We start from the raw sequence: 25,097 nt of genomic DNA, 5'->3' as shown, positions 1-25,097 counted from the left end.
AAGGAGGGTGTCAGATTTCAATAAAAATATTTTTCTTGGTTTTTTTTTTTAATTGTCAAACATACAATTCTCTTGCAGATACAACCTGCAAGAAATTTGGAAGTATTGGAGAAACCTTGGCCAGCAGAGTGATGTCAGCTGTTGGAAGGGGGTGTTGATGGGGCCACAGAGGTGGGGAGGTGTTGAGACAAGAGCTCTGTGCTCAGGAGCTGAAGGGTCAGGTTGCTGCCCATAACCTGAGAGCAGACAAGGTAAATGACAGTGGAGGTGGGAGGACTGGCAAAAAACGTAGGTTTTACATACTGAACTACAGAACTGCTGGTGATGAAGCCAGGTCTGATTATTTGCAACATTGGATAAAAAAGGTAAAAGCAGCTTTGATCAGAATTCATCCCTGGATTTATCAGTCCTTAGCTCTGCTGATAACCGGGGCCAGAAAAACCTACTTACAGTTCATCTCACCCTCTGTGGTTTGGCTTCTTTGGCTGAGTGCAGCAACACTCTTCCTGAGCAAACTTTTCTGCCTGTATTCTGTCCCCAGAAAGGGCCAGAGCGAGCTGTGGCTCGACGTGAGGAGCAGCCCGTGGTGCCTCCATTGTCTCAGCTCTGCCCGAGCCGTGCTCTGTTGACACAGACACTTGGGCTGTTTGTCCATGTGGGAGGCTTTCGTCCCTTTGGGTTCAGACAAAGCCACGGTCACAAATAACACGTTGAGCTGTCTCATCCTAGAAATTGTGTTGTTGCAGGAGGTGAACAAAGGCTCAGTCAAGCTGTGCTGTGCACGGTCGATGTGGTTGACATGAGATCCCAAGGCTGGAGTGACATCGTGGTGCTCACACAGGTCCTTGGGGTGTGGATGTTGTTAGGGCACGGTCTTTCTGTCCCCATTGTGTGCTTCACACATGCAGGAATGTCTCTGTTTTACCCCTGGTCTGATGTGAAACCTAAATATGGCTCATATGGAAAGATGGGCTCAAGCTGGCTTTGAGATGAGGGGTTTAGTGCAATAAGAAGACTGGGAATCAAGCCTGCCAGGGTTCATGGATGTGCATGCATTTTGTTCCTTTCTGTTGAATGGGAGCTCTTCTCTTGACAATAATTAGTGGTTCTTGAGGTGCAGGTACCTATTTGGAGAGCAAGGAGTAAATTTAAACTGGGAATCAACAGAAGGGCTTGATGAATTCCAGAAAGGAGCTAAAGCTTGGAGCTCTACAAGACATCCTGTGTTGCCCAGAGATTATAGTCATGATAAAGGCAGATCTTCCAGGGTATGAAGAGCAAGTCTGAAAATACATTGCTTGCTTTTGAATAAAAAAGTAAATAAGCAGAAATTTCCATAAGAATTTAGGTATAATTTCAATCTGGTGGTTGTCTGCAGTGTCCTGTGTCCACCCAAAGCTGTGTCTCAGTGGATGAGATGAGCTGCTTTTCTCAGTAACTCCTTCTGTCCTTTCTTTCTGTGACACTGAAATTTAAATGCATCTTCAGTGAAGAAAAGTCTTTTGAACTTAGACTGGGAGTTGATATGGGAAGAGCTGTGGGTGATTTGTTTATGGAGTGTGGGTGTTAGAAAATAAACAGCAGAACTTCCTTAATAGTTAGTGAAAGTTCAGGATGTGACCTTGTCTCCTTTTGAAATGGGCAGTTCTCAGTGCTTTAACAGGATGTGATTTACAGCGAGCAGTACATTGAAGCATTAATTGCTTCAATGATGATTAAAGGACTCATCACCTCTGTTGTGAAGTCAATGGGAATGTTTCCATTTGTTTTACTCCCTGCTCTTCTGGGAAGCTTGGATCTAAACTTTTGCTATGAAACACTACCCATGGCAGTGAGAAATCCAGGAGACAAAGCTTTTAAAGTAATTGGGTGATATTCATTACACACAGTGGAATAAGTGAGAAACTGTTAAGGTGTCAAAGTTGATGTTTAGGTAGTCTCATTAAATACCTCTGCATTTTTGGATGGAACTTAAGGAATAATTCTCCTGAAGTATTTTTATGTTTCAGGCTTTATATGATAGCTAATTCTGGAGACTTCAAATGTCAGATGGTCTGAGGTGCCCAAAATCTGCTCAGGTATTGGCAATAAGCCTGTGCTGAGAGGCATCTGGTCAGAGTGACAGTGATGCATTGAGGGAATAGTGTGTCCTTTACCTTGAGAGTCTTTTCACATCAGCTTTAGGTTATATTCCGAGTACAGTCTCCAAATAGAATGATGGATTATTCTTCCTGTATATAAAAAGGGGCAAAACCTGTTGGTTTACCAACTAAAATAGTTTTCTGTGAGTGTCTGTGAGTGGTATGTGATCTCTTATCCCAGATAGAATCTCAGAAAATGGTACTGCAAGCTTAAAATTAATATTTTTGAGGGCAAGGCTGTAGCAGTTACGTGACTGAAAATCCTCCCTGGAGGAGGCTGTGCTCTGCCTTGAGGAATCATCCCGCAGCTCTTCCTGCTATCAGTGACCCAGTTTGCCCACGCAGATGGGTTGGATTTGTCAGAGAGGAGCACGGAAGGTGTGGAGCAGATGTTGCTGTGCTGCTCTGCCCAGGAAAGGCTCCTCTTGTGTGCAGTTCCTCTCCACTAGAACCTGGAATGAGATGTCTGGAAATCTGCTGGAGGTGCAGATGTTGGGTAGCACCACGTTACTGTGGGAATTATGGGTTTTACAGGCATCTCGTAGAACTTTGCTCGTATGGACAAAGCCACTTGAGGTTACTTCTGCTCCATGCTCTGTGCTTTGCTTCTCCACACACCATCTGGAGAAGTTGCTGTTTGGTTGGTTTCCCAAGGGACACCATTTCCTCAAAAGTTCATGTGAATTTACTCTCAGGAAGTCTGTATTTCTGAGTGCACATTGGAGCTTTTGGGCAGGCTTAGAGGGAGTGGAAGGTGGCTATGATGCTGAATAACTTGTAGGGAAGCTTTGGAAACAGTAAATTCAGTTGTATGTGAATTGTTGGCCCATATTGGATCGCCTCTGTATTTTGTGATCAATAGCTGTTAGTGCAAAACTGAGTGTGCTTGAGAATCCTGCTTCCCACTAGTAAACTGCTGCAACTGAATTATTTTTCTAACATATTGAGGTGCAAAAATGGCACTCAGATTTGTCATATCAGAATTTTGTGTATGTTGTACCAATTGCTGTGTGTGCCATGTTAATGTCCTCATTTGTGTGGTAAAAAATAACCTTTCAAGGTGTTCAAAAAAGAAAATTTGTAAAGCAGGTGAGCCATAGTCTGTGGCAGCACTCTCTGCCTGCCCTGGTTTGCATATTTAATTATTCCTTCTTGTCTTTTCCAATGTAGAACGTGGTCCAAAACCATTCCTGGCAAGGTCGAATTCTTCTCCAGCGAGGGTTCGGACACCTCTATCCCCATCCCCATCGTGCCGCTTCCAGGTGTAGATGACTCCTACCCCCCCCAGAAGAAATCCTTCATGATGCTCAAGTACATGCATGACCACTACTTGGACAAATACGAATGGTTTATGAGGGCTGACGACGACGTTTACATCAAAGGGGACAAACTGGAGAACTTCCTCAGGAGCCTGAACAGCAGCGAGCCGCTGTTCCTGGGCCAGACCGGCCTCGGCACCACGGAGGAGATGGGGAAGCTGGCGCTGGAGCCGGGGGAGAACTTCTGCATGGGGGGGCCAGGAGTGATCATGAGCCGGGAGGTGCTGCGCAGGATGGTGCCGCACATCGGCGAGTGCCTGCGGGAGATGTACACCACGCACGAGGACGTGGAGGTGGGACGCTGCGTGCGCAGGTTCGCGGGGGTGCAGTGCGTCTGGTCCTACGAGGTAAGCACGGGGGGCGTGGGGAGGGGTCTTTCGTGGCAGGTAGAGGGGAGGGTTGCTGTTGTGCACAGCGGATCCCCCAGCACTCGCCTCCCTCTGCAGCATCACCGTCCAACCGTACGGTTTCTGCGCTTTCTGTTTCCTGCGAGTGTCACCCTACAAAAATTTGGAAATGCCGCAGTAAGGAAGGAAATAGAGGAATGTTCATTATTCGTAACAGATATTTTTATTTAGATAGAAAGGGATAAGCTAAAGTCAAAATGGCCTCGAGTGCCTGCAGTCCTGACTGTCCAAGCCTCTTTCATCTTCTTTAGCCGAGCACGTCTTGGCGTCAGCATGGAAAATGGATGATACAATTACCGTGTTTCTTACTGCAGTTGAAATGTGTGAGGCTGACAGATGTTTGCCCTGACAGTGACAGTTTTTCTCCAAACTGGAGATGTCTCATGGTGGCTGGCACTGTAACCCTGCATGCTGAGCTGCCTCCTGGCAGCCCAAATCTGTTGCTGCTCCGGGCACTCATTGGCAGCCCCATCCTGCAGGCGCCTGCTCAGCAGGTCCTTGACGTCAGCAGAGACAAGCCACCACTCTTACCGAAACTCGTGGTCTGCCCACACTCGTGTGCCTGCAAATTTGGCATTTTGGGGGATAAAAAATTAGAGAGCCTGCTTGTGGCAGAGTTTCCCGCTGCTGTTTGTTGGGAACTGGCAGTTCCTTCCCAGGGATGACAGGGCTTCTCCTGCCTGGGTGTGCTGAGCTCCTTGAAGCAAGTCCTGGGTGTTTACAGACTGCCTGGTTGAAAGCAGCTGCTGGGCTTGAGCTGCACTTCCACCAGGGCAAATGCTGGTGGGTCTGCCTTAGAAATATGGGAGAATTTGAAAGCAGAAGAGAGGCTGCAGTTTGTGTCTGTGCACAAACATTTATGATCTGACGCAATTATGGCTTTGTCCTTTTATGAGAAGTGGTGAAGGGTTCTTCTGCCTGCGTGACAGGAACTGTGGTCACAGCAACAGTGAGGTCACAGACAGTGACAGATATTGCTGCTGAGCCACTCTTTCACTGGCAAAGACTTGGGTTTAACTTTTGACACTGAGCTTCTGCCCCCAAAAGCTGTTGGTTTGTTTCAGTTCACAGTTCAGCGACACGGGGAAGCCTTTGAGGAAGGGGAAGGAGGTTTCCAGCTGCAGTTATTAATGAATATCTTCTGTGCCTGGAGACTTTCTGAACTAACAGTGTCTCTCCACATTCCCTGCTTTCAGACCTGGAACTAGTTTATGTTTTGCCAGCATTGTGGCTTAGCCATTTGTAAAGAGTCAGTAACTTTTTCCACAGTTTTTAGCAGCATAAAATTTTTACTATAGACATTCAGAGCTGAAATAACTTCTGCTGTGAATGCCTGTACCATCTGGCATTTGATAAGTTACTGAAGGTCAGCATTTTGGTCCTACTGAAACTGTCAAAGAGCTCCTAAATTCAATATAACCAAATATTGGATTGAAATAACTAATGATGGCACACAACTGCACTGGGAATGCTGTCTGACAGAAATAGATGGGGCTTTCTCATAATCAGTTTTGTTCGATGAGCTTCTGTTATTAGCCTTAATACTGTATTCTCCTAGGTGTCATGAATTGCTTAATATTGGTTTGTGTGAAATGTATAAACTGTTGGGTGTTCAGAAGTAACCCCTGAGTGTGGGATGTTAAGGTTCAGCTGTTGGGGAGTGCAGGAAACATTTCAATGACAAAAGCACACAGCTTCTGCAAGAAGTAGGTCCACTCTCATTTAGTTGTGGCTTTTCAATTTAAATACCTGTCATCTTTTTTTATCTGGTCCTCTTGTTGCCCAGATGAAATGTGCCTGGTATTTTATTTCAGATAAAGCAATAGCTCTGTGAAAAAACACAGCTGTTGCAACAGCTGTGTTAGGAAGGCTTGGTGTAAAAGCGACATTTTCCTTGTCTTGTACGTTCATGAACATCACACAACAGGCCACTGTAAGTGAGTTGCATAATGTGTTTCACTGAGCTTCTGATGGAGCAAAAAGTTTATCTGTGCCTGCTCTGCTGGGGCACAGCCACCGCATCCTTCACAATTCCCGTCGGAAGAAAAGCTGTGACAGCACAAGGCTCAGCAGGCAGAGCAGTGCTGGCCTTAGAAATCTCAAACCTCAGACTTCTCCTTTGCAGCCTGCACTTCCCATTCTGAAGAGGCTCGAGTGGCAGCAGGAGTGAGGAGTTCAGGTCTCTGCAGTGGCCCCCCCAGCTCGCTGGGTTTCATTCTCAGCATCTCGGGCGTGGAGTGCCCTGCTGGTCCTCACTGCGGGTGGCTTTTCCCTGCACTGTTCTTGTGGTGGGCTCCCTGCCCAGAATCGTTTTACTCATCTCCCTGACTGTCACTGCCCCCTTTCTCTGATTTTGGGATCCCACAATGTCTTTACTGTGCTGCTCATCTTCCCTGGCCCTGGCCCTGGTGGTGTGCCCGAACGCATCACCAGGCCCAGCTCTGTGTGGCGTTTCTGCTCACAGCAGTTTGTCTCAAAGCCCCTTTTTTTCCCCCTTTCCTGTGTTTCTGTCACTCCTCTGCTCTCCGCAGTGCCTCTCAGAGCTCTTCATTAGAGTGGCATCAGTTATTGCCCGTTTCAAGACTTGTGAGGATTTGTTCATGCTCTTCCTGCCGTCAGGAGCTTTTCAGCAGACACAGTAGAGGAATTGACATCACCATTCTTTGGACTTCCTGTGTCATCTCAGCTCAGAAAAGCAGCAGCAGCAGCGTGTGCAAGGTTGAGGACAACTGCAGCTCTCTGGGCAGCTCTGACCCACCCAGCTGCTGCTCTGGGTGCAGTTTGCAGCCCACAAGGGATTTTAAGCTCCTGTGACCAGGCTTGGAGCTGTTATTTGACACAGCCTTATTTGACACAGGTTGAGTGAGTCACAGATGAGACATGGCTGTTAAATGTAAGTAAGTTCTTTAGGGCAAGGATTATCATCATTGTAAAAACAAAACCCAGACTGTCGCTGCTGTTTGACAAATAACTGTAAAACTCATCGCTCTACAGGGTGGAGCAGCCAAAACCAGAGTTTATGCAGCAAATGATAAGTCATGAAAAGAATGGAGATGTGAAATCTCTCAAGCTTTCAGAAGGGAGCTTGAGAGTTCATGAAGAAATATAGTGTGTGGTCCTTTTTCTTGAAGAGAACTAAAGGGTTGGAGTGAACTTCCTCAGAAGTGGTTGTGCATTTCTAGTGAATATTGGTACTTCAGACTTCTGGTACATTGCTGAGTGTCATTCTCAGGAAAAGGCTGCCTACTTAGGTCTCCTTCCTTCTCCCCTTTCCTCCCACCAGTAGTTCTTCCAGTCTATCTCATGTGGATCACAGGGACATGGAAGTTTTGTTTTCTCCTACATTGCCATGTGGTGCCACACAGGGTCTTAGATTTCAGCCTGAGAACATGTTTTGGTTTTGATGACAAGCTCTTTCATTTGTGATTTAAACCATCCCAAAAGTATTGTTGATCTCAGTTTTGTGTCTAATATTTCCTTTAAATGCACCTGAATTACAAAGTCACTGCTGTGTAGCTTGGTGTTGTTTGAGCCTTGTTTTGCAGCTGTTGCTGAGTGTTGTTCTAATTTGTGGTTAACAGCTTCACAACGTTATTACAGCCTCTTTGTAGCTGCTAGAAGTCAAGGCAGTGCTGATATATCTCATGAATTTCTTCAGTATTAAAACCCTTCTGACACATGCTGCTTTCAGGTGATCCCAATTCCTTCCTCTGTGTCCTACAGTGCAGTAGTGGATAGTGGATCCAGTGGAGCATCTTTTGCTACCTCTGGCAGATAAAACAGACAAAATTGCTTATTTAATCTCTTGTTCTGATTGAGGTTGTGGGAGAAATTAGGTGAGATGCAGCAAATGTGTCTGTTTGGAGAAAGCAGCGCTTTCCTCCAAACTGCAAAAAGTACTCTAAAATGTCCTGAAAGGAGACAGGATTTTTTACAATATACATGGGAAAGAAGGTATGACAAGGGCAGTGATCACACCAGGAAACGTGAGCAGCAAGGAAGAGCAGGTCCAACCTTCTGGGTGTTGGTGAGGGGAAAAAGTAGGGCAGTGGTGACCAGGGATAGCAGGGGGCTTTGGGAGAAGGGGAGTTTGAATTAATATTTTGTGTGGTCTTTCATCTGGAGTAATTGACGATAATTGCTACTCTGAAATTCACTGAAGTTAAGAAAGCCCTTAAAGTGCACATTATATCTGCCAAGTACACTGGCAGTGCCAGAACATACCGTTTCTGGGATGGATGTTCCCAAGGGCAAAACTGAAGTTTATGGTTTTCTGTAAGACAGCCGGAAGTGGAAAAAAAAATTATAGTCCTGCAGTGATTGATCAGATCTGAAAGACTGGAAAGAGGTGCTGCTGTTAATGGCTGACCTCCAGTTGCTTTGCTTTATCCTTCTCTCACTAAGAAAAAGGAGATTGATGCTGTTGTGGCTGGGTGGTGAGTGGCACCCAGCACAGAGCAAGCTCTCGGAGCAGGGCAGGATGGGGGCAGTGGGGCTGGACTGTGATTTTTGGTTGTTCTTGCTCCATTAACTTCTCCTTGCACTCCCAGCCAGCAAATGAAAGATTTGACATGTCTTTGTGGTAGGAGCTTCCAGCAGCACTCCTGAAATCAGACATTATTATATGTGTGTATTGTCCTGGCTTCAAAGCTTGGACATTTTCTGAAGTCAGAGCATGGAAACTTGACAAACCCTGACAGAAGAGACACCTTATCTCAGTGTGTGTGCAGCCCACTGCATTTCTTAATTTCAAGCAATTGTGATGTGAATTGTCTGTGTGAGAGAGGGAGGATACAAGCATGCCCAGAGTTTTAGGATGGATGTTTATAAGCCATCTTTCCTCCAGCACTAAATTTTATCTTTGGAATGCCTCAGAGATGTCTTTTTGGCTTCAGATTAAGATGTAAGTGGGTGGCCATGCATTCTGGGGAATGGATGGAGATTGAGCTCCCTGAAGGTAATGAGGAATGGCATTTTGTCAAAGGACAGACAGGTAAGACTGGAGAAGAGCATTATCTGGGCAGGGGAGGTGATGCATGGGGCTCAGGGTGAGACTGAAATACATGACTGATGTGACAGGGAGTCCGTGACGACAGTGGGGGAGGCACTGTGGTGTGGCCACTGTGGTCTAATTTTAGTGTTTGCTGGGGAGGAGGGCAGAGAGGTCAAAGGAGAGAGTAAAGGCTGCAGACTGGTCTGTGGAACCAAGGTGTGGGGTAGGAGGATTTGGAAGGTTTGGAATGGGAGACAGGTCTCAGGTCTGCAGCCAGGTCTTCACCTGGCTCTTCAGAAAATAACTGAGTGTTTGAGAAGCAGATATTCCAAAGAGGGAGAACTTGACATCACAGCTTTCTTACCGACTTCTGAATGCAGGTTGGTCAAGGTTTATTCTGTGGTGTAGAAATGAAGATCAAGTGTTGTAACAAAACATGAGTCTGGGTCCCACTCACTTTCTGCAGGACATCCTTTTCAGAGGGGAGGGCTGGGGGATTCTTGCTGACACAGAGAGGCCTTTCCAGGCTGTAGAGCCTGTTTGGGACTGACCTAGATTTTGTGAGCACATGGTTAATCTGTCCTTAGTTAGCTGGATGACTTGACCTAATGCCTAAGCTGAGGGTTGCTGAAATGAGGACTTTGATGGTGTCGTGCAGACTCTCAGGAAGCTTCAGCCATGAATCCAGCAAACAGAAGTATTGCTTTTCCCCCCATTACTGTTGTCTTGGAGTGCAGGGATTTTGTTATAAATTAGGGTCTGTGCAGCCTGTTGAGTTGAGGGAGACATCAGGATTAGTTGTTATCTCGAGGACAAGTCAGGAAAGGCTAATCCTTCATAGCATGACAGGACAAAGAACTCTAAGAAAATAGCTCATCATGCCAGTTTCTTAATTAAGGCACTCAGAAGAGAGTTGAAGATTTGAGATTGTTTTGTTGAACAGCAGTGGGGATAGGCAGAAGAAGGTGAGTGTGAGACTAGAAGCTTTCTATTGTGTATTTTAATTTTGAGCTGATGGGAAAGCCATCCTGCTTTTGCAGGGTAAAATCTTACTTTACAGCTTGCTGGAGCTGTGAGACTCTGCTGCTTGTGCTGTGATCAGAGCTGCCCTGCCTCTTGTAGGGGAATCCCACCTGACTGGAGACCTTGGAAGGACGCTGTTAAATTCCAAATCTAATCAATGTCAAACCCCTTTGTAGTCAGTTATCTCCTGTGGGTCAGTGATATCTGATCAAACATTGAGCTGGCAAGTTTCCTCTTCCATTTTCTTTAGTGCTTATTTCTGTGTATAAAATATGAAGGTGGGGGGAATAAACCATTTAATGGATACCTCTGTATAAAAGCAGGATCTCTGTAAGTGTCCTGTGTGACTAGACAGTGATAAAAATAGATTTTAAAATTGTCTTTCTTGACTGAAGAGGACATAAAATGTCAGCTGGAGCTCTCAGTATGGCAGTTTTTAGCTGATCTCTATGTAGAGGGTCATTTTGGGAGGAGTGGGGGCTAATTGTGTTAAATTGGAGAGAATGTTTGCATTTCTCCCCTCAGTCTTTTAAAGCCAAGTTCTCTGAGCAGCTTAAAGCACCAGCAGCAAGGAGGTGTCAGAGCCTGTGAGCATGGGAGAGAAAAGCCAGACTTGTTTGGTGCTGGGAAATAAAAAATGAAGTGCTGATGTTGGGAAGGGGCTTAATATAAACTTAGCTGAGGTCACCAACAGGAGGGTAGGAACACACAGCTCAAATACTTCCAGTGCTACCTGCTACTCGGAGTATGGTGTTTTAAGAAAGACTTGATTTTTTTCAATAAGAGCAATTGAATTATCACAGAGAAGAAACAAAACTTGGATTTTTTTAAATGGATGGATATGATGGTCTCAGTGTAATACCCATTTGTGACTTTAAAAAACCCCAACAACCAAATTTAGTGTAATAAGATAATTTTCTTTTGCACTTCCAATGAATGAGCACGGATAATCACCCGGAGTTGTTCTAGACAGTGGTTGTAGCCACAGTGGTGTGTAGCACTAACCTGCTAGGAAGGGTGTTCTTAATGCTTTGGGAAATACAAGCTGTGTGCTGAAACACTTGCCTTGCTCCCTGGGCTGACAGTGTAGCAGGGCAGTGTCTGAGGATGGATTTGTGATCTGTACAGTCACATTTTCCCCAGTTCACCCTGCAGTCACTGGTCTGCTGCCTGTGCTGGGAGAGATCCCAAAAAGAGCTGTTAACACCAGCTGACTCCTCACCCTAGCCAGAAACTCCCAGTTTATCTTTTGCTTCTCCGAAATTCAGTGTCCTTGATGAACTTTATGGTCTCCCAGTGCTGACGAGGCAGAAAATGGCATTTGGGGCTGCTTTCTTCATAGTTTGCATCTGCAGTTACAAATGAGAACTGTCTTGGTTCTCCCTGTGTGCTGTCCCTGAGTGTACCTCACATGTCAGGAAAGAGATTGGCTTTTTAGGCTGTGGAGGAGAACCACTGGCCCCTGGAGGGGCAGGGAAGGTGCAAGATGACAAAGATGACAACCTGCAGCAGTTTAACCCTGCTCTGGCTGTGTCTGGTGGCTCTGGATGGGGGAGTCTGTAATCTGACTGCACAGAGGAATTAATTGCTCTGCATTTGTCTAACCTCATTTCCTGCAGACACCTCCCAGCTCCAGAGCTGCTGTTTTGTATTCTGAACCTATCTGATTTGAAGCAGAGAACTCAATTCTACTTTGCTGGACTCTTACACCATCTTAATTGATCTTGAAAATGCTTAAAACAATTTCTCACTAATTTCCTGTGTTAAAAGCTTATCTGGACTCCTGGTGGTGTGAACTTTTCATGGTTATCAGCTGGAGACCTCTTAAAATCTTGCCAGAAATCCCAATTGCCTGAAGGGTGGGGATTATCTTCCTGCATGCCTAGGCCAAAATGACCTTTATGTGTCACAGTGAAGTTGGGAACTTAATTGGAAAAGTTTGGGGGACTAACTGGCTTTGTTTTCTTAAATTTAAAGTTTCAGCTAAAATTGTATTTGGGAGCCCTTGCAAAACTAAAAGTTGAACTCTAGTTATTTCTGGTTACTTTTTTAACGTGAAAGTAAACTTCTGCTGGTACTCAGTGAAAGTAAGCTAGTGGTTTTTTCAGTTGTGTCTTGAGCAAGTTAAAAGGGGTGCTACAATAATGAAACAAAAATAAAAGTTGTGACAGATTTTTATGGGGGGACTCTTGAGAACCCATTGAACTTCATGCCAGTTACTTGCAGCTTGTGTGGTAATGGTGACTTCAGGAAAAGAATCAATGCCTGCGTATAATTTATCTTGCTTTTAGGAACCCAAGCTAATAGGGACCATTCTTTTAAAGGCTCTTTGAATAGGAAATGTCTGGTTATGCATTTATCTCCTGTCCACGCTTCAGAGTTGTGCCCTGATGTGGAGTGTTGGTGGTAAGAGGAGAGCCACTACAGTGAGCTCCCTTTTCCAGGTGGGCATGGGAACAGTTTTTCCTTTTCACAGAGAGCTTTTGCAGCCTGTGTGATGCCATTTTTACCTGAGCTGCTGGCAGGGACTCGCTCCCAGGGCTGCAGTGCAGGTGCAGCTTCAGTGGTCAGCTTCTGTGCTTGGTGATCTGATGTCCTGGGAGCATTGCCACAAACAGCTTCATTTGGTCTGTGCTGGTTTATACTGAGAGCACATGGATGTGAGCCCTGAATGTTTGTGCAGAGCTGTGAGATGAGGCTCCTGGAGCCAGTACTTTGGAGTCATTAGCTTAGAAAGAGATTTAGGAAAAGGCACGACATGCTCTTGTGTAATGAAGAGAGCACAGGTAGGGTCATGCCCACTGGATCTAAGTTCCATCCAAGTCTCTGGGTTTAATCCTTCCTACTGAATGGCTTTAGGGAGCTCCAGCTGAGTGCTATATTTTTGTTCTTGGAAGCAGTCTTCAGAAGCATCCGGTACTCTTTGTGGATTAAGCACAGGTTCTTACACAGAGGCTAGGATTAGCGATGAAATAAATGGGAACCCATGGCTTGGACTCGGCCAACAGTTCATTAGAAAGCAGAAAAGGGTAGTAGAAAACTGCCTGCAGTTCCTGAAGTGCCACTGTCACCTTCTTTCAGCTGCAAAGAAAGCGTGTTATCAGAAAAATAAAGGAGGACATTACCAGAAAGCTCCTCTACCTCGGGGCTGCCGCAGCCCTTCTGAGGAGGCAGCCAGCACTTGGATGCTGTGTCCTTGCCTCTGTCCTCGTGGCTGTGCTCAGCCATGTGTCAGTGTCTTCTGAAAGGCAGGCACAAGTCTGCTCATGAAAACTTGTTGCCTGCTCTTGTTCATGGTTGCCACTTCGGATTGGCGCAGCTGGTTCGAAAAGTGCTCCGAGAATGGCAGCAGGGTATTAATGAAGGTTCCTCTGCTCACGGGCCTTCAATGGGGGTAATTACTTGGCAGTAACTTCTTTAAACCTTATTTGAATTAAAGCTACATGTTTTGGCTGGTTATGTCACCACTGTATTAGTGAGGAATGCAGGAGAGAGTGGTAGTTTGGATTAACTGAGCTGCCTTAATCCTTTGTAACCATACTTTTAATTGTGTGTTACTGTCTTGCAGAGAGAGAAAATACTTGCCCAAAGGACAGCAGAATTTGCTCCTTAGCATCTCTGCATAAGGACAATGTTCTTTGTCCTCAGAAGGACCAAGTTTCTTGGTGGATAGGTTGTTGAGAATTAACATGGGTAATTCTGCATAGATATTCAGCAGGGAATTGTCTTTATCTAAGGTCTGAATTTTTTATAAAACCTTTTTTCTACAATCTCACTTAATGTAAGGATACAGAGTGGGTTAAATGCCTGACCCAATGTTTTTTAATGGTTTCCTACAGTCTTCAGACCATATGCTTGAAAAAAAGTCTTGTCCAACATGAGTGACTCAGAACACACACCTCTCACATTCTTTGTCCATGTCAGCGAAAATATTGTGCCTTTGCATGTGTATCTTTCCTGTCCTGACAAAAGAGAAATTTGCTTAACCTTATCACAGATGATTTGTCAAGAAACCTTACCTTCACCTTACCTTACTGTGTTTGTTTAACCTTATCACTGATTTATTAACTGGCATACTTGTTTTTATATCCTTTTCTTATTGAAGATACTTCCTAACATCATTGGCCAAGGGGAACTTTATTTTAAAAAAAAGCAAGCAGCCAACAACTGTGAGACAATAGCAGATTTAATCTTCATAAAGCAGCAGGGCTTTTGCTTCCCTGGGAATGTTTGCTAACTGTGGCTTTTCCAGATTTTGGACAGAGCAATTTTTCTTTCACTTTTTCAAATATTCCTTTTTTTTTTCCCCCCTCTCTCTGCTTCCCTGGAGTTGAAACATGCACTGCAGTCACTGCGAGAGCCTTTTGCAGTTGCACTTTTTCTTGCTGTGTTTTACTGGGCCCAACTGGAAGCCACTTCTGATCCTGTGGAATAATGTGTTTGGCTGAATCCTGAAGTTTGCTGCTGCTGCTGCTGTGTGTGCTTGTACTGAGGAAAAACCATCCACACGGTTCCTTATCTTCCCTAGGCCAAAAATAACAGCGCGGCTCCTGCGGCCTTGAAGAATTAGCCTAATTTCAGAACTGGAAACTAGGGCGAAGATGAAAAGTGTGTTTCAAAATACATATAAAATAGCAGCTGGGTGCTTAAGCATGAGGATGAAAAGCCTTTGTCCGGTGGATCACGAGTATTTGTGATGATCTTTTGCACGGACTGTCCTGCAGGGACAGGCCTCTGCTCAATGGCGGGTTGGCTCCACTTTAAACCAGGCACTTCTGACAAGGGCCTGCAAGCGAGGGGGATGGAAGCTGAGGGCAAAGTCATCTTCCTTGTGGCTGCAGAGTGGCCCTGCAGATCCCTGAGGTGGGTCATTCCTCCATCCTGCCTTGTGCCATCTGCCCTGGTGCAGGGGAGGTGTGAAATGTGTAACCCCGTTTATCGTGCGAGGTGCTCGGGCCCTCTCCCGCACAGAAAATGCCTTGTTCCTGTTCAGGCAGCACAAAGGCTCTTTTATAGCTGCTTGGCCATACATCTGTCGAGGTGCCTCAGACTGTTAGCACTGCTCTCTGTTTGAGGTATGCAGCTCCCAGGCTGTGATGTACAGTGATATGTTGTTTATATGTTGCCTCCCTTGCCTTTTGAGGATAGGGAGCTGTGCTGTGTCCTGCCCTGAACAAAGCTGGTGTTAGTTATGGGATGAAGTGGTAGCCTGGAGATTTTCTCTCTAAAAGCAGACTGGAATCCTTCTGGTTCGCACTGCGAATTAAACATCTGAATTTGGCAGCAACTGCAGGACAATAGAACTTTCTCTGGGGAAAAGTGTGTTGAATTTCTACTCCAGAGACAGACCTGGCTTGAGAGACATTGTGTGTACCATAACAGAGGCACCCCAGTCCTTCACCAGGCACTTAAATGGAAAAAAACCCTGACTTCTTAAAATTTTTGGACTTCATTGCAGCCTTTGGATTAATTTCCCCATCTTTTCCCCGCCTCCACTGTTACTTTTTTTCTCCTGCACGTGTCCTCATGCTTGTTCCACAGACACTTGGCTGAAACCAGTCCTGCCCAGAAATGCACACTCATCTTCTGAAATGTAGGGGAGGGAGTGAGAAGAGGCTCTGTAAACTGACAAAGTCCTGGCGATTTGGCAATCTCTGAGTTTGTCTCCTGTAGTCTTCAGACAACTTGAGGTTTGCCATCTCCTGTCTCCTGTGTTTGGTTTTCTAAGTTGGTTTTTTTAACCCCACAAAGCTATCTGACAGCTCTTCAGTTCCATTCCCAAATAGCTTTCTGATGCTGTCACTGCTGGCCTCTTGACTCAAAGTAGAGCTTCGGTGGAAAAAAACAGCTTTTCATCAAATTACCATGAGATAGATCTCGTGGGATGGAGGAAGAGCACGAGAGGGATGTGCCGTTTCATGTTAAGCTCTTTTGATTTGACATTGCTCTTCCCTTCTGCTCCATTAGTGTGGATAAATTGTGAGATCTGGTAGCTGAGTGTGGCAGAAGGTGACTTGGGGTGGGTCCATGGCACTTTACACCACCCTTGAGAGCAGCAGCTCTGCCCTGTCCAGGCCTTGGTGTCGACACCCAGCTCTGCCTTGGAACGTGTGCCTGTGCTTGCTGCTCTCTCCAGGGAGTATTTCTTGCTGAAGATCTCTTTTGGCTTTGAAGATGCATTTAGGCTTTTTTGTGGCCTGTTTCACAAGAGGGTGAGAAGTTACTTTTCAGCTTAATTTTAGACTGGCTGTCATTCTCGGGCAATCTTGAAGTGTGGTTTTGACCTTGCTCACAGGGAAACTTGGAGGAACCTGATTCCCCTGCACACTGAGGGAGCCGTTACCCCGGGTCTAGAATTTTGTGCTTTATCATCAAAGGGCTTTGCAAACCTTTCCCATGCTCCTTCCACGCTGTGGAACAGCAGCCCTCCCTGCATGGCACGAGGTTATCCCCAGGGCACAGGAGGAGGTACCGTCAGGGCAAGGTGTAGAGTGTAAGAGGTCCTGACTCTGTGTCCTGCAGCCAAACCACACCTTCCCTCCCCTCTTTCACCAGTTACTGCAATTAAAATTCCACCGTCAGGCTGAAGTGAGGTGAGGCAGGAGCAGACTTGTTTTCAGGAGGGAGAGGGAGAACCAAATTTTCTGCTGGAAGGGACCTTTTCCTAAAGTGGGATCAGTAAATGTCCCCTCCCCACCTGTTTAGGGGCAGAAAAGTCACAGGCAGAAATGTCAAAAATAATCATGGTGTGCTCTGGTTCCCAGAGGGCATCAGAAGGAATGAATTGAGCTGGGAGTGAGGAGCCCTGCAGACAAACCTGCAGTTCTCCATCAGGCTTTCTGAACTGTAGCCCAAGGCAATCACTGGAGAGGATTTCCTATTAAAACTGAAGGAGCCCAGCTTGCAGGGGTGCAGATGAGACTCTTCACTGGAACCAGGGAGCAAAGTGGAGCAATGGGAAAAAACCTCTTGGAGGTGAAGGGTGGTGAAAACAAGAGAGCCAGAGTGAAACTCAGGGGGGGTCTTATTAATGTGCTGGAGCCTAAGTAATTTCAAATATTCTAAACAGAGGTCCCGTGAGTAGATACACGAGGGAACCAGATTCCTTTGGCATTTGCAATATCAGGCAGGCTAAAGTAAGTGCTCTTGTGCAACGTTCTGCGAGTGCTTACAGAGCAGATGTTGCTCGTTTTGTAGCTGCTGCTCCAACTAAAGTTTCTTGCCTGGTAAATCAGGGAGTTGTTTACAGGTGCTCACCTTTGCAGAGGACCACCAGAGAGGCAAAATTTGAGGTGGGAGGTGCTGAGGAGGAGGAGGAAAAGCAGTCGCAGTCACTTGCAGATGTTGAAGGAACTACTTCTTTATGATGATGTGAAAGTAAATGTGCTTAACCTTAATTGCAGTTTCTCTGAGAGTAGGGAGGGCTGGGTGTGTGGTGGGAGTGGGCAGAGAAGGACTGAGATAGGCCTTCAGAAAGGAAGTTAGTCTAAAATAAATGCAGGTAAACAATAAAGTGTTACAAGGTGCAAGCTAAGGAGCAGCCTGGTGTTTTCCCTGGCTCTGGCTGGGACACAGCTCTAATCCTTAAAGCCGGAAATCATATCTGATGGGCTACAATAATCTTATTCTAGACATAGAACTCCCCTATGCCTGTCTCCCCTAGGCAAGGTGGAATACCTGCCAAGAAAGCAACATGCTGTGAGCCTCAGCTGCTTCCACATGCCAGCAAAACCATCCTGCATGGAAGTGACAAGTGTGTTGCTGATGGGATGTGTTTTGGCATGGCATCCGAGTTAAATCCAAGTGGGAGCACTCCTGCACCTGACTGATGGGCAACATTGGAAAAACACAGAATTGTAGCTGCTGTAATTTCATGCCTAGTTACCATGCAAAACAGTCAACTCTTTACAGATCTGAAAGTGACTTCTTAGAGTATGTTTTCTTCCTGTCCAAGCAGAGAGCGTGCAGTGAAGAACAGTGGCTTGGATTTTGTTTTCTTTGGTAGCCAATATAACGTCACTGGTTGTCTTTGTGTCTGCCTCTCTTTGTGTGGTGGGACAAAAAAGCCGTGTCCAGTTTGGGAATGCTGCCAGTTTTATCAATATGATGATTATATTCAGAAGAAAGGAGCTGCAGTGGTTCTTGTGGTGCCTCAATGGTAAATAATAGTAAAATATGGCTGTCTCTTAATATTCTGGTTAGACTCCCCCAGTTGCCACACACTGGAAAGCACCCCTTTTCATGTAGCTGTGTGCTCATGCACTCTGTGGTCAGCTAAAGTAAATGTGTCTGCTGGAATGTAGCAGAATCACTGTGAAATATTCCAGACCCTGTTCTTGAGCATTGTCACTTGGATGATGCAGAGCTGGGGTTTTTAAAATTTATTTTTAAATCTTCAAGTGTTTGATGGAGTTGCTGCAGTCCTTTCTAGAGGCTTGGGGGATAAAACCATAGCTATAACTTTGCAGCTTGGAAATATCTGCACAGACTCAGTGCTGCACCTCACACCAGACAATAATGAGCGCTGAAAGCTAAACTGAGCCCATTGATATGGTGATGATCAGTACTTTTTTCTTTCTGATTAATATTCTACCTGTGTCTTCTATAACGTTTCAAACAGACCATGGGATTGTCCATTCTCCTCAGATGCAGTTGCCCCGTGGATTTGAGCGTGTCCTGCCAGGGAAGCTGTTGGCACTGTGTCCTGTTAGGGCCGTATCCCCGCTGGCCTGTGGTGCTGTGGTTATGTGGATGATCCAATTTGGGTTGTTTTTCATTCCCTGAGAGCGGGCCTGGGCTGAAGGTGACGGGCTGCAGCGTGGCGAGAGTCCCTTCCATGCTTGATCCGCTGCAGCGTGGAGTCTGTAATCCCCCAGGGGCTGCTGTGTCTCAGCTGGGAGTCTGGGAGCTGTGCAGGACGGGCACAGGGCTGTGTGCTCCAGCCCTGCCCTTGGAACGCCCACGTGCCAAGAGATTTGAGGGAGGAGCAGAGAGTGGCAGGACACCACACAGTGCCATGGCCAGCACTGTGTGAGCAAGACATCTTTTGAATGGTGTTTTAACTTGAAGCAAATTAAATTTACACAAATGCCTTGGGAAGGAGAGAACTTGTCTGTGCTTTAGGAGAGCTTTCTGGTTGCTCTGCCAGCTCTCATCTGCCCTGTTTTACTTGTCACCTCCCATGTGGAGTGGCCACATTGATTCTCTCATGGGATCAGGAGCTCACTGGCCACCAAAGGAGGCAGGCCAAGAGGCCAGCAGGCTCTCAGAGGCTGGGGATGAGCTGTCCTGTGCTCATGGCCATCAGATGGTGTTTGAACGAGGCAATGTGACATTGGGAAGGCCAGCACCCTCCATCTCATGCTGGCTTTTTGCAGATGTCCTTTGGATGTTGAGAGTGGGGACTTGGATGTACAGATTAACCAGGCTGGGATGGAAAATCTCCAGGTGTAACTGTGGGAAATGTAGTTCCAACCTCCCAAAAGGGCGAGAGGAAGGGTCTGTGTCAGGTGGCCAAACACACCTTCCCTCCTGCCCCCAGCACTTGGGCTGAAGGTCAAGGCTGAGAGCTTTGCTTTTCGTGCTGAGGTAGCCAGGGAAGCTCACAGCCCTGTAATGTCAGTGGAAGTAGGAAATTTGTAGTACCTGAAGGGGAATTAAATCAAAAGGTTATTCAGAGAGTGCTGAGGAACACTTATCTCTGGATTGTGGACTTCAAACCAGAGCTGCTGCTGGGTAAATCCCTGCTTGCCCACACCACAGCAAATTTAACAGGGTGATAGTTTGGAGAGATGATAGATCACTCTGTTTGTTGGTTTCTCTGTCTTCTATTTGTGGGGAAATGCTGGAAGAAATGGGGATTTGCACATGTAAATATCTCTAAATAGATCTGTGTATGTGCAGCCCTGCTCCCAGTCAGGGATGGGAGATGCTCTCCCAGCAGTTCCACATCTTCTCCCCATGAGCTTTCAGGACTGGAGCTGTTGGAAGGAGCAGGGAAATGAGGAGGGAGGGGAGTGAAATACCATGTGAGACTCATGCAGCCTTTATTTCTCACTCTGCAATAAAGATGACCTTGCTGGCTTGATTGCTTTGGGTTTGCTGCAAATCTCATCCACTCAGCAAAGTGCTGGAGGGAGCTGCTGGCAGTGTCTCCAGGTAACAGTAATAAAACCCCAAGTGATTATAATATTATTTCATTTGTAACTGAATGAAATGCATCAGGGCTCTGCAACAGAGCAGTTATTTGACAGGGCGTGCAGGGGAGAGGGGAGGGCTGGGGAGTGGCTCAGCCTTCTCCATAGGCACAGCTCAGGATTTGAGCTTTTTTCTGCTAGAAAAAAAAAAGATTTCTAGGAAATGCAAGATGAAGTGGTCTTTGTTTGGACTGGCCACACAATCCCCTCACGAGCAAACACTTTATCATGCTGGTTAGGCTGTGATGAGTGATGGGTTACAGTAGCAGGCTTGTTGCTCAGGGTAGCTGCTGCTGCCTTTATGGCCAGAGAAAACCAGGCAGAGAGCTTGCTTGAAGCAGTTCAGTGCTAAAATTGCTGTTACAGCCCTTTCAGGGGAAATCCTTGTGGCAGAAGGCTTTCACATTTATTAATTAGTCTCATTTCTCTACCTTGGGAAAGACAATTCCAAAAATTAAGAATCAAGTCCAGGTAAATTTTTATTTAATGAGCTAACGTTATAATGAAAGAGAATCTTGCAGTTATACAAAAATGTCTTGGAAGTGCCTTTTGTACTTGTAAAATGCAGTGAGGGTATTTTTTTTCTTGCATTCCCCCTCCTCTCCAGCAAAACCTCACTGAGCACGTCTGGACAATGAATGTTCTTTTGTAGGGATGAACACACCATCTCAGAGGTTAAATTTGCCCTGTAAGATGTTTGCACTCATATAAAGCTCTTTTATGTGTGGCATTTCCTGCTTTATAGCAACCAGTTTCAAAAAATGGGTGTTTAACAAAGACTTAAGCAAGACTTAAGCAAGGCTTCAGTTACCTTTTTAAAATATCAGTGTCACTCAAAGCCCTTAGCACTGTCCTCAGACTGCTCCCAGTCCCCTCCCTGACCTAGTGCTGGGGTGTCCAGGACTTCAGTGGGTCCAGCTGGGCTGGACAGTTCTTGCTGTTGTGACTCTGGGAACTGCCCAAAATTGCCAGCCTGTGATAAAAGTGCATCTTTCTGTGCTCCCCAGAGGTACATCCCACACCTTGGGTACCACAGAGGCCTCCAGTTTGTAAATCACTGCAGAAGTCTCTCAGTTGGGCAGAACTTCACCTGGGCAGAAACTCAGCACAAGGCTCTTCTCTGCACATCCCTCCTGGGAGAGGTGCATTCTGTTTGTTTTTTTTTTTTAAATCATTTTATCCTGTCAAGAATATCACCCTTAAGACTTTACAGTGCATGGAACAGACTTTTTGTTTCACATGGGCAGCTGTGTGTTCACTTGCTGGCTCAAGTCACTCCTCTCCATGCATTTATTTGCCTTTTTTCTCCTTTTTTCACACTTTTTCTTTCACAGATAGCCTTTGGACACTGCTTTTAAAATGAAATGCAAATTTCCATCTTGACTAGAAGAGGCTGACTGCTGAAGCTGCCTTGCTTTTAATGCTATTCAGGATGTGTCTTTTTTTATCTCTTCTTTTTTTGCTTTCCTTCTTCAGTCGAGTCTACAAAGAATACTCTGTTTTATGTGCTTTATATGTATGATTTCTTCTTAAAGGACAACTCATTTCCTCTACTTTAGAGGTATTTTCTTAAATCTGTCACTTCCTGTCTCTTTCTTTGCTGTCTGATTTGCCAGTTTTTACATTTTTTCCTAACTGTTCCGCTCATTAAATGCTCAAATCCTTCGGGAATTGCGTTTTGCCCAGGCGAGTGAAACTTCTTTTTTTATTCTCTGGCAAGAAATATTTGACGATTAATTTAATTGCTAAATTGGCTTCTAAGCAGAAGCAGGCTTGGGAAACTGAAGGGGAATTAATCACGCCTGGTTAACAGAAGGGACTTGAAAACGTGAAGGCTGCACCAAAGACGTCACTGAAAGCCGAGGTGCGCGGTAGCTAACAAGCTTTTAGTATTTTATCATACTTTTTTTTTGTTTCGTCTTGGCTTTTGCTGCTTTTTGCCTGCTTGAAGAGCAGACTGTTCCCTCGCAGGGAGAGAGGAAAAGCTCAGATCCACATGGGATGTACCAAGGCCTTCATCCTTCACCTGTCCTGCAGCAAAAGGAGCATCCCCAAAAAGCCTCATCCTGACAAATGTTTCTCTTGAGCTGTCTGCAGGCGCTCCAAATCAATTTGGGTTGAACTGTCTTTAATGTACAAACAACTGGAAATTAGTTCTGCTGTAGTAAAATACTCAGTTACAAACAGCAAGTGCTATATCAGATGACATTTAAGATTAATTTGTAAAAAACATGTATTAATACTGAAAGTGAAATACAGATAAGTTGCAAGAGGTACTGCTAAATAAGACCTGGCATAAGGTTGAATTTTCCTCTGATGTAAATAAGTGTAACTTGATCAGGTAGCAAGGTTATGCTGATGTACATCAGCTAAAGATTAGAAATCTTGTAGATAATTACAAGTCATACTATAAACTACTGACGTCTAAAAGAGAGGGTTCTCAGTATTTTATTAAAACAAATTGAATCTCTGTGAAAATGTTTCTTCCTGCAAGAATATGTGTCTTGAGTGAGCTCAGCTTCATGGGACTCCAGAGGCATTATTACAACTTCTGTAATTACCCAAAATAGCTGTTCTGTACATAAGATTGGCATGACATTAAAGCTCAGTGTCTTGGACTTCTGCAGGACTAGGCTCCAGTAATGACTCTTCCATTATCGAGCTGGGAATCTCCCTTTGAAATGCATAAAATCCTTTATAAATACTGGGGGTGGGGTGTCAAGCCGTAAAATGTCTGATTTTTATTAACCATGTGTGATCTCCTGTTAGTGGGAAATAGCAGTAGGGCCTTGCACATACTGTGTCTTGGGGAAAAATGGGAATTTAAGAAGAAAATTTGTGTTTGGAGAGGTAGGAGAAGCAACTTCCTTAAGGATGATGTTTTACCTGCTGTTCCCATTAACAGAGGGAGGGATTAGCACTGTTGTGGCAATACTAGGTTTGATGTCTGGTAGTTAAATGAAGTGGAGGAAAGAAATGAGAAATTACAGATGTGAAAAATGCTCTTACATAGGTAAAACCTCAGAAGTTATTCCATACATTAATAAGTGACATGTCTTGTAAAATGCACATACAATACTGACTTCTTCAAGATGCCTGTAACTTGGATAAACACTTTCCTGCAGCACTGAGATAAAGACATTGAGGTTTTCTGCATTGTTTGCCATGCGTTAATTTAGACATGCAAATGATGACTGAAGAATTTGATTTCCATAGTACAGGAAGTATTTTCTGAAAAACAAGCAACCCCAAATGGCATCAGCATTGTACTGAACTTGGGCCTCTGCTTCGAAAATCATTTTTTCACTGGTTAAACTGTCTACAGTCAGAAATCTTCTACTGGATGTTAATTATTTTTGCATTTGTTTTTCAGTAAACATTAACAATCTGAGAACTGCAGTCTATTGATCATTTTCCCATGATTTATGTAGTAGTTGAGCAGAGCAAATATAAATCTGATTAGTTTTGAGCATTTTTGTTTGGTTAGGTTTATCAGAGGTTGTAAGGTAAATGAAAACACAGCTGTGGTTCAGGCAGTCCTGCCCAACTGAATGGTTTGGTACTTACACAGGTGATTAAATTAACAGTATCTCGTGTACACTGGCACATTAATTGAGATCTAAAATGCCAGAGTTGTAAATACACATTATTGATGCACAAGGTTCTGATGTACCCTTGTGCTGAAGGGCTGGTAAAGTGTTGAGCAGCTAGTAAAGGCTTCAACTGGGAAAAGTAACACAAAAATATGCAGTAAACCTGAAGTTTCCTAAATAGAAAGGGGCAGGGTGTTTTTATAATAGAAAAGAGTAATTGGACATGAGATGACATCTGTAAACTTCACTTTTCCTCTCCCTTGAAATCCTAAGGGAGAGCTCAGGACTTCCTTCTTGCTCATCCTGTAGTGTTCTAGACATTTCTCAACTACTTTTGAGTGACTTTTTCATTAGTCCCTTGGGAGTTCTGGTTTTTTCCCTTTAAGTTGTAGCCAAATAGTGTCTTGCCCTAGGGTCAGAGAAGAATACCTTGGTTACACTGTTAACTGGTTCCTTCACATTGAGGTTATTGTTTTACAAATCTTTGTCATATTTTCCTGGGTTATACCTTGGCTCCTTGCAAACCAGTGGCATTTCTCTTTCCTGTGCACTGTCTGACTTGTATTTAGGTGGTTTGTTGGGGTCATCTCCTCCACAGACTTTAACTTCTGGTGCTTTTCAGTCTTGTCCTGCAACCAGATGACTTGTGGACCATTTTCTTTTTTTGCTGTGGTGGATTTCCACTGCTTCACCTCTGTGCCTTGCACTGAGACTCAGCATTTAGTTTGCCTCAATCTGTTTTCCTCCTCTTATTGCCATCCAGAGGATCTTGTGAGCTCATTTAACAGCCTTCAACCTCTACTCTCTACCTGTTAGTATTTTTCTTTGGATTCCTACCATCCTCTGGAGCATTGCCTCTTACTAATTGAGAGCTAATGCTAAGTAGGGCAAACATTGTAAAGAGCAGCTTTTCCATGAAGAGCCTCTTTAATTGCTGGCAGGAGAGGGTAATATCTGCAGTGTTTCCTTTCCCTTTGCTAATGCAGGTTCAAGTATTGCCCTTCCTGCTGTATGTGAAAGCACTTTAAAAAAGGTTAGTGCTTCATACTTGATGGTAGTGATTAATGAAGCTTCATAACATTCAGGATTATTTTTGGATTCAGGTAAAGAAATGGGCATCTGTGTGTATTTCAGTAATACCAGCCTTCAGCTAATGCAAGAGCTTCTGAGATGCTGGTGATTTTCTGTTTGGTGTGGGACACAACAGACCAAAGGGACCCTCCTGTGTTAGGAAATCCTCAGGAATGCCAGGTCAGTGGCTTCAGCTCTTACCTGGCCACTGAACTTGGGAGGTTTCTCAAGCAGTTGCTCAAACCCAGTACCCAGCTGTGTGAGCAGGTGCTGTCTCTTGGTTTTCACCAACAGATCTTGTGCTTTCCTCCTCCTCCTCCTCCATGTCCTGGAAACACAAACTGTGTTAGTTTC

General features: G+C 45.0%; 1 protein-coding gene across 1 annotated transcript in view; it reads left to right on the top strand.

Moving 5' to 3' along the window:
* Positions 1 to 25,097, top strand: part of CHSY1 (chondroitin sulfate synthase 1) — a 76,739-nt gene that overhangs the window by 5,794 nt on the left and 45,848 nt on the right. The window contains exon 2 of the mRNA XM_064389768.1: positions 3,312 to 3,807. Within this exon, the coding sequence (XP_064245838.1) occupies positions 3,312 to 3,807 (496 nt within the window). The remainder of the gene's footprint in view (positions 1 to 3,311; positions 3,808 to 25,097) is intronic.

The sequence above is a fragment of the Passer domesticus genome, chromosome 14 (genome assembly GCF_036417665.1).
Source record: "Passer domesticus isolate bPasDom1 chromosome 14, bPasDom1.hap1, whole genome shotgun sequence".
In the NCBI taxonomy this organism is placed as follows: domain Eukaryota; kingdom Metazoa; phylum Chordata; class Aves; order Passeriformes; family Passeridae; genus Passer; species Passer domesticus.
This window is presented reverse-complemented; position numbering and strand designations above follow the sequence as displayed.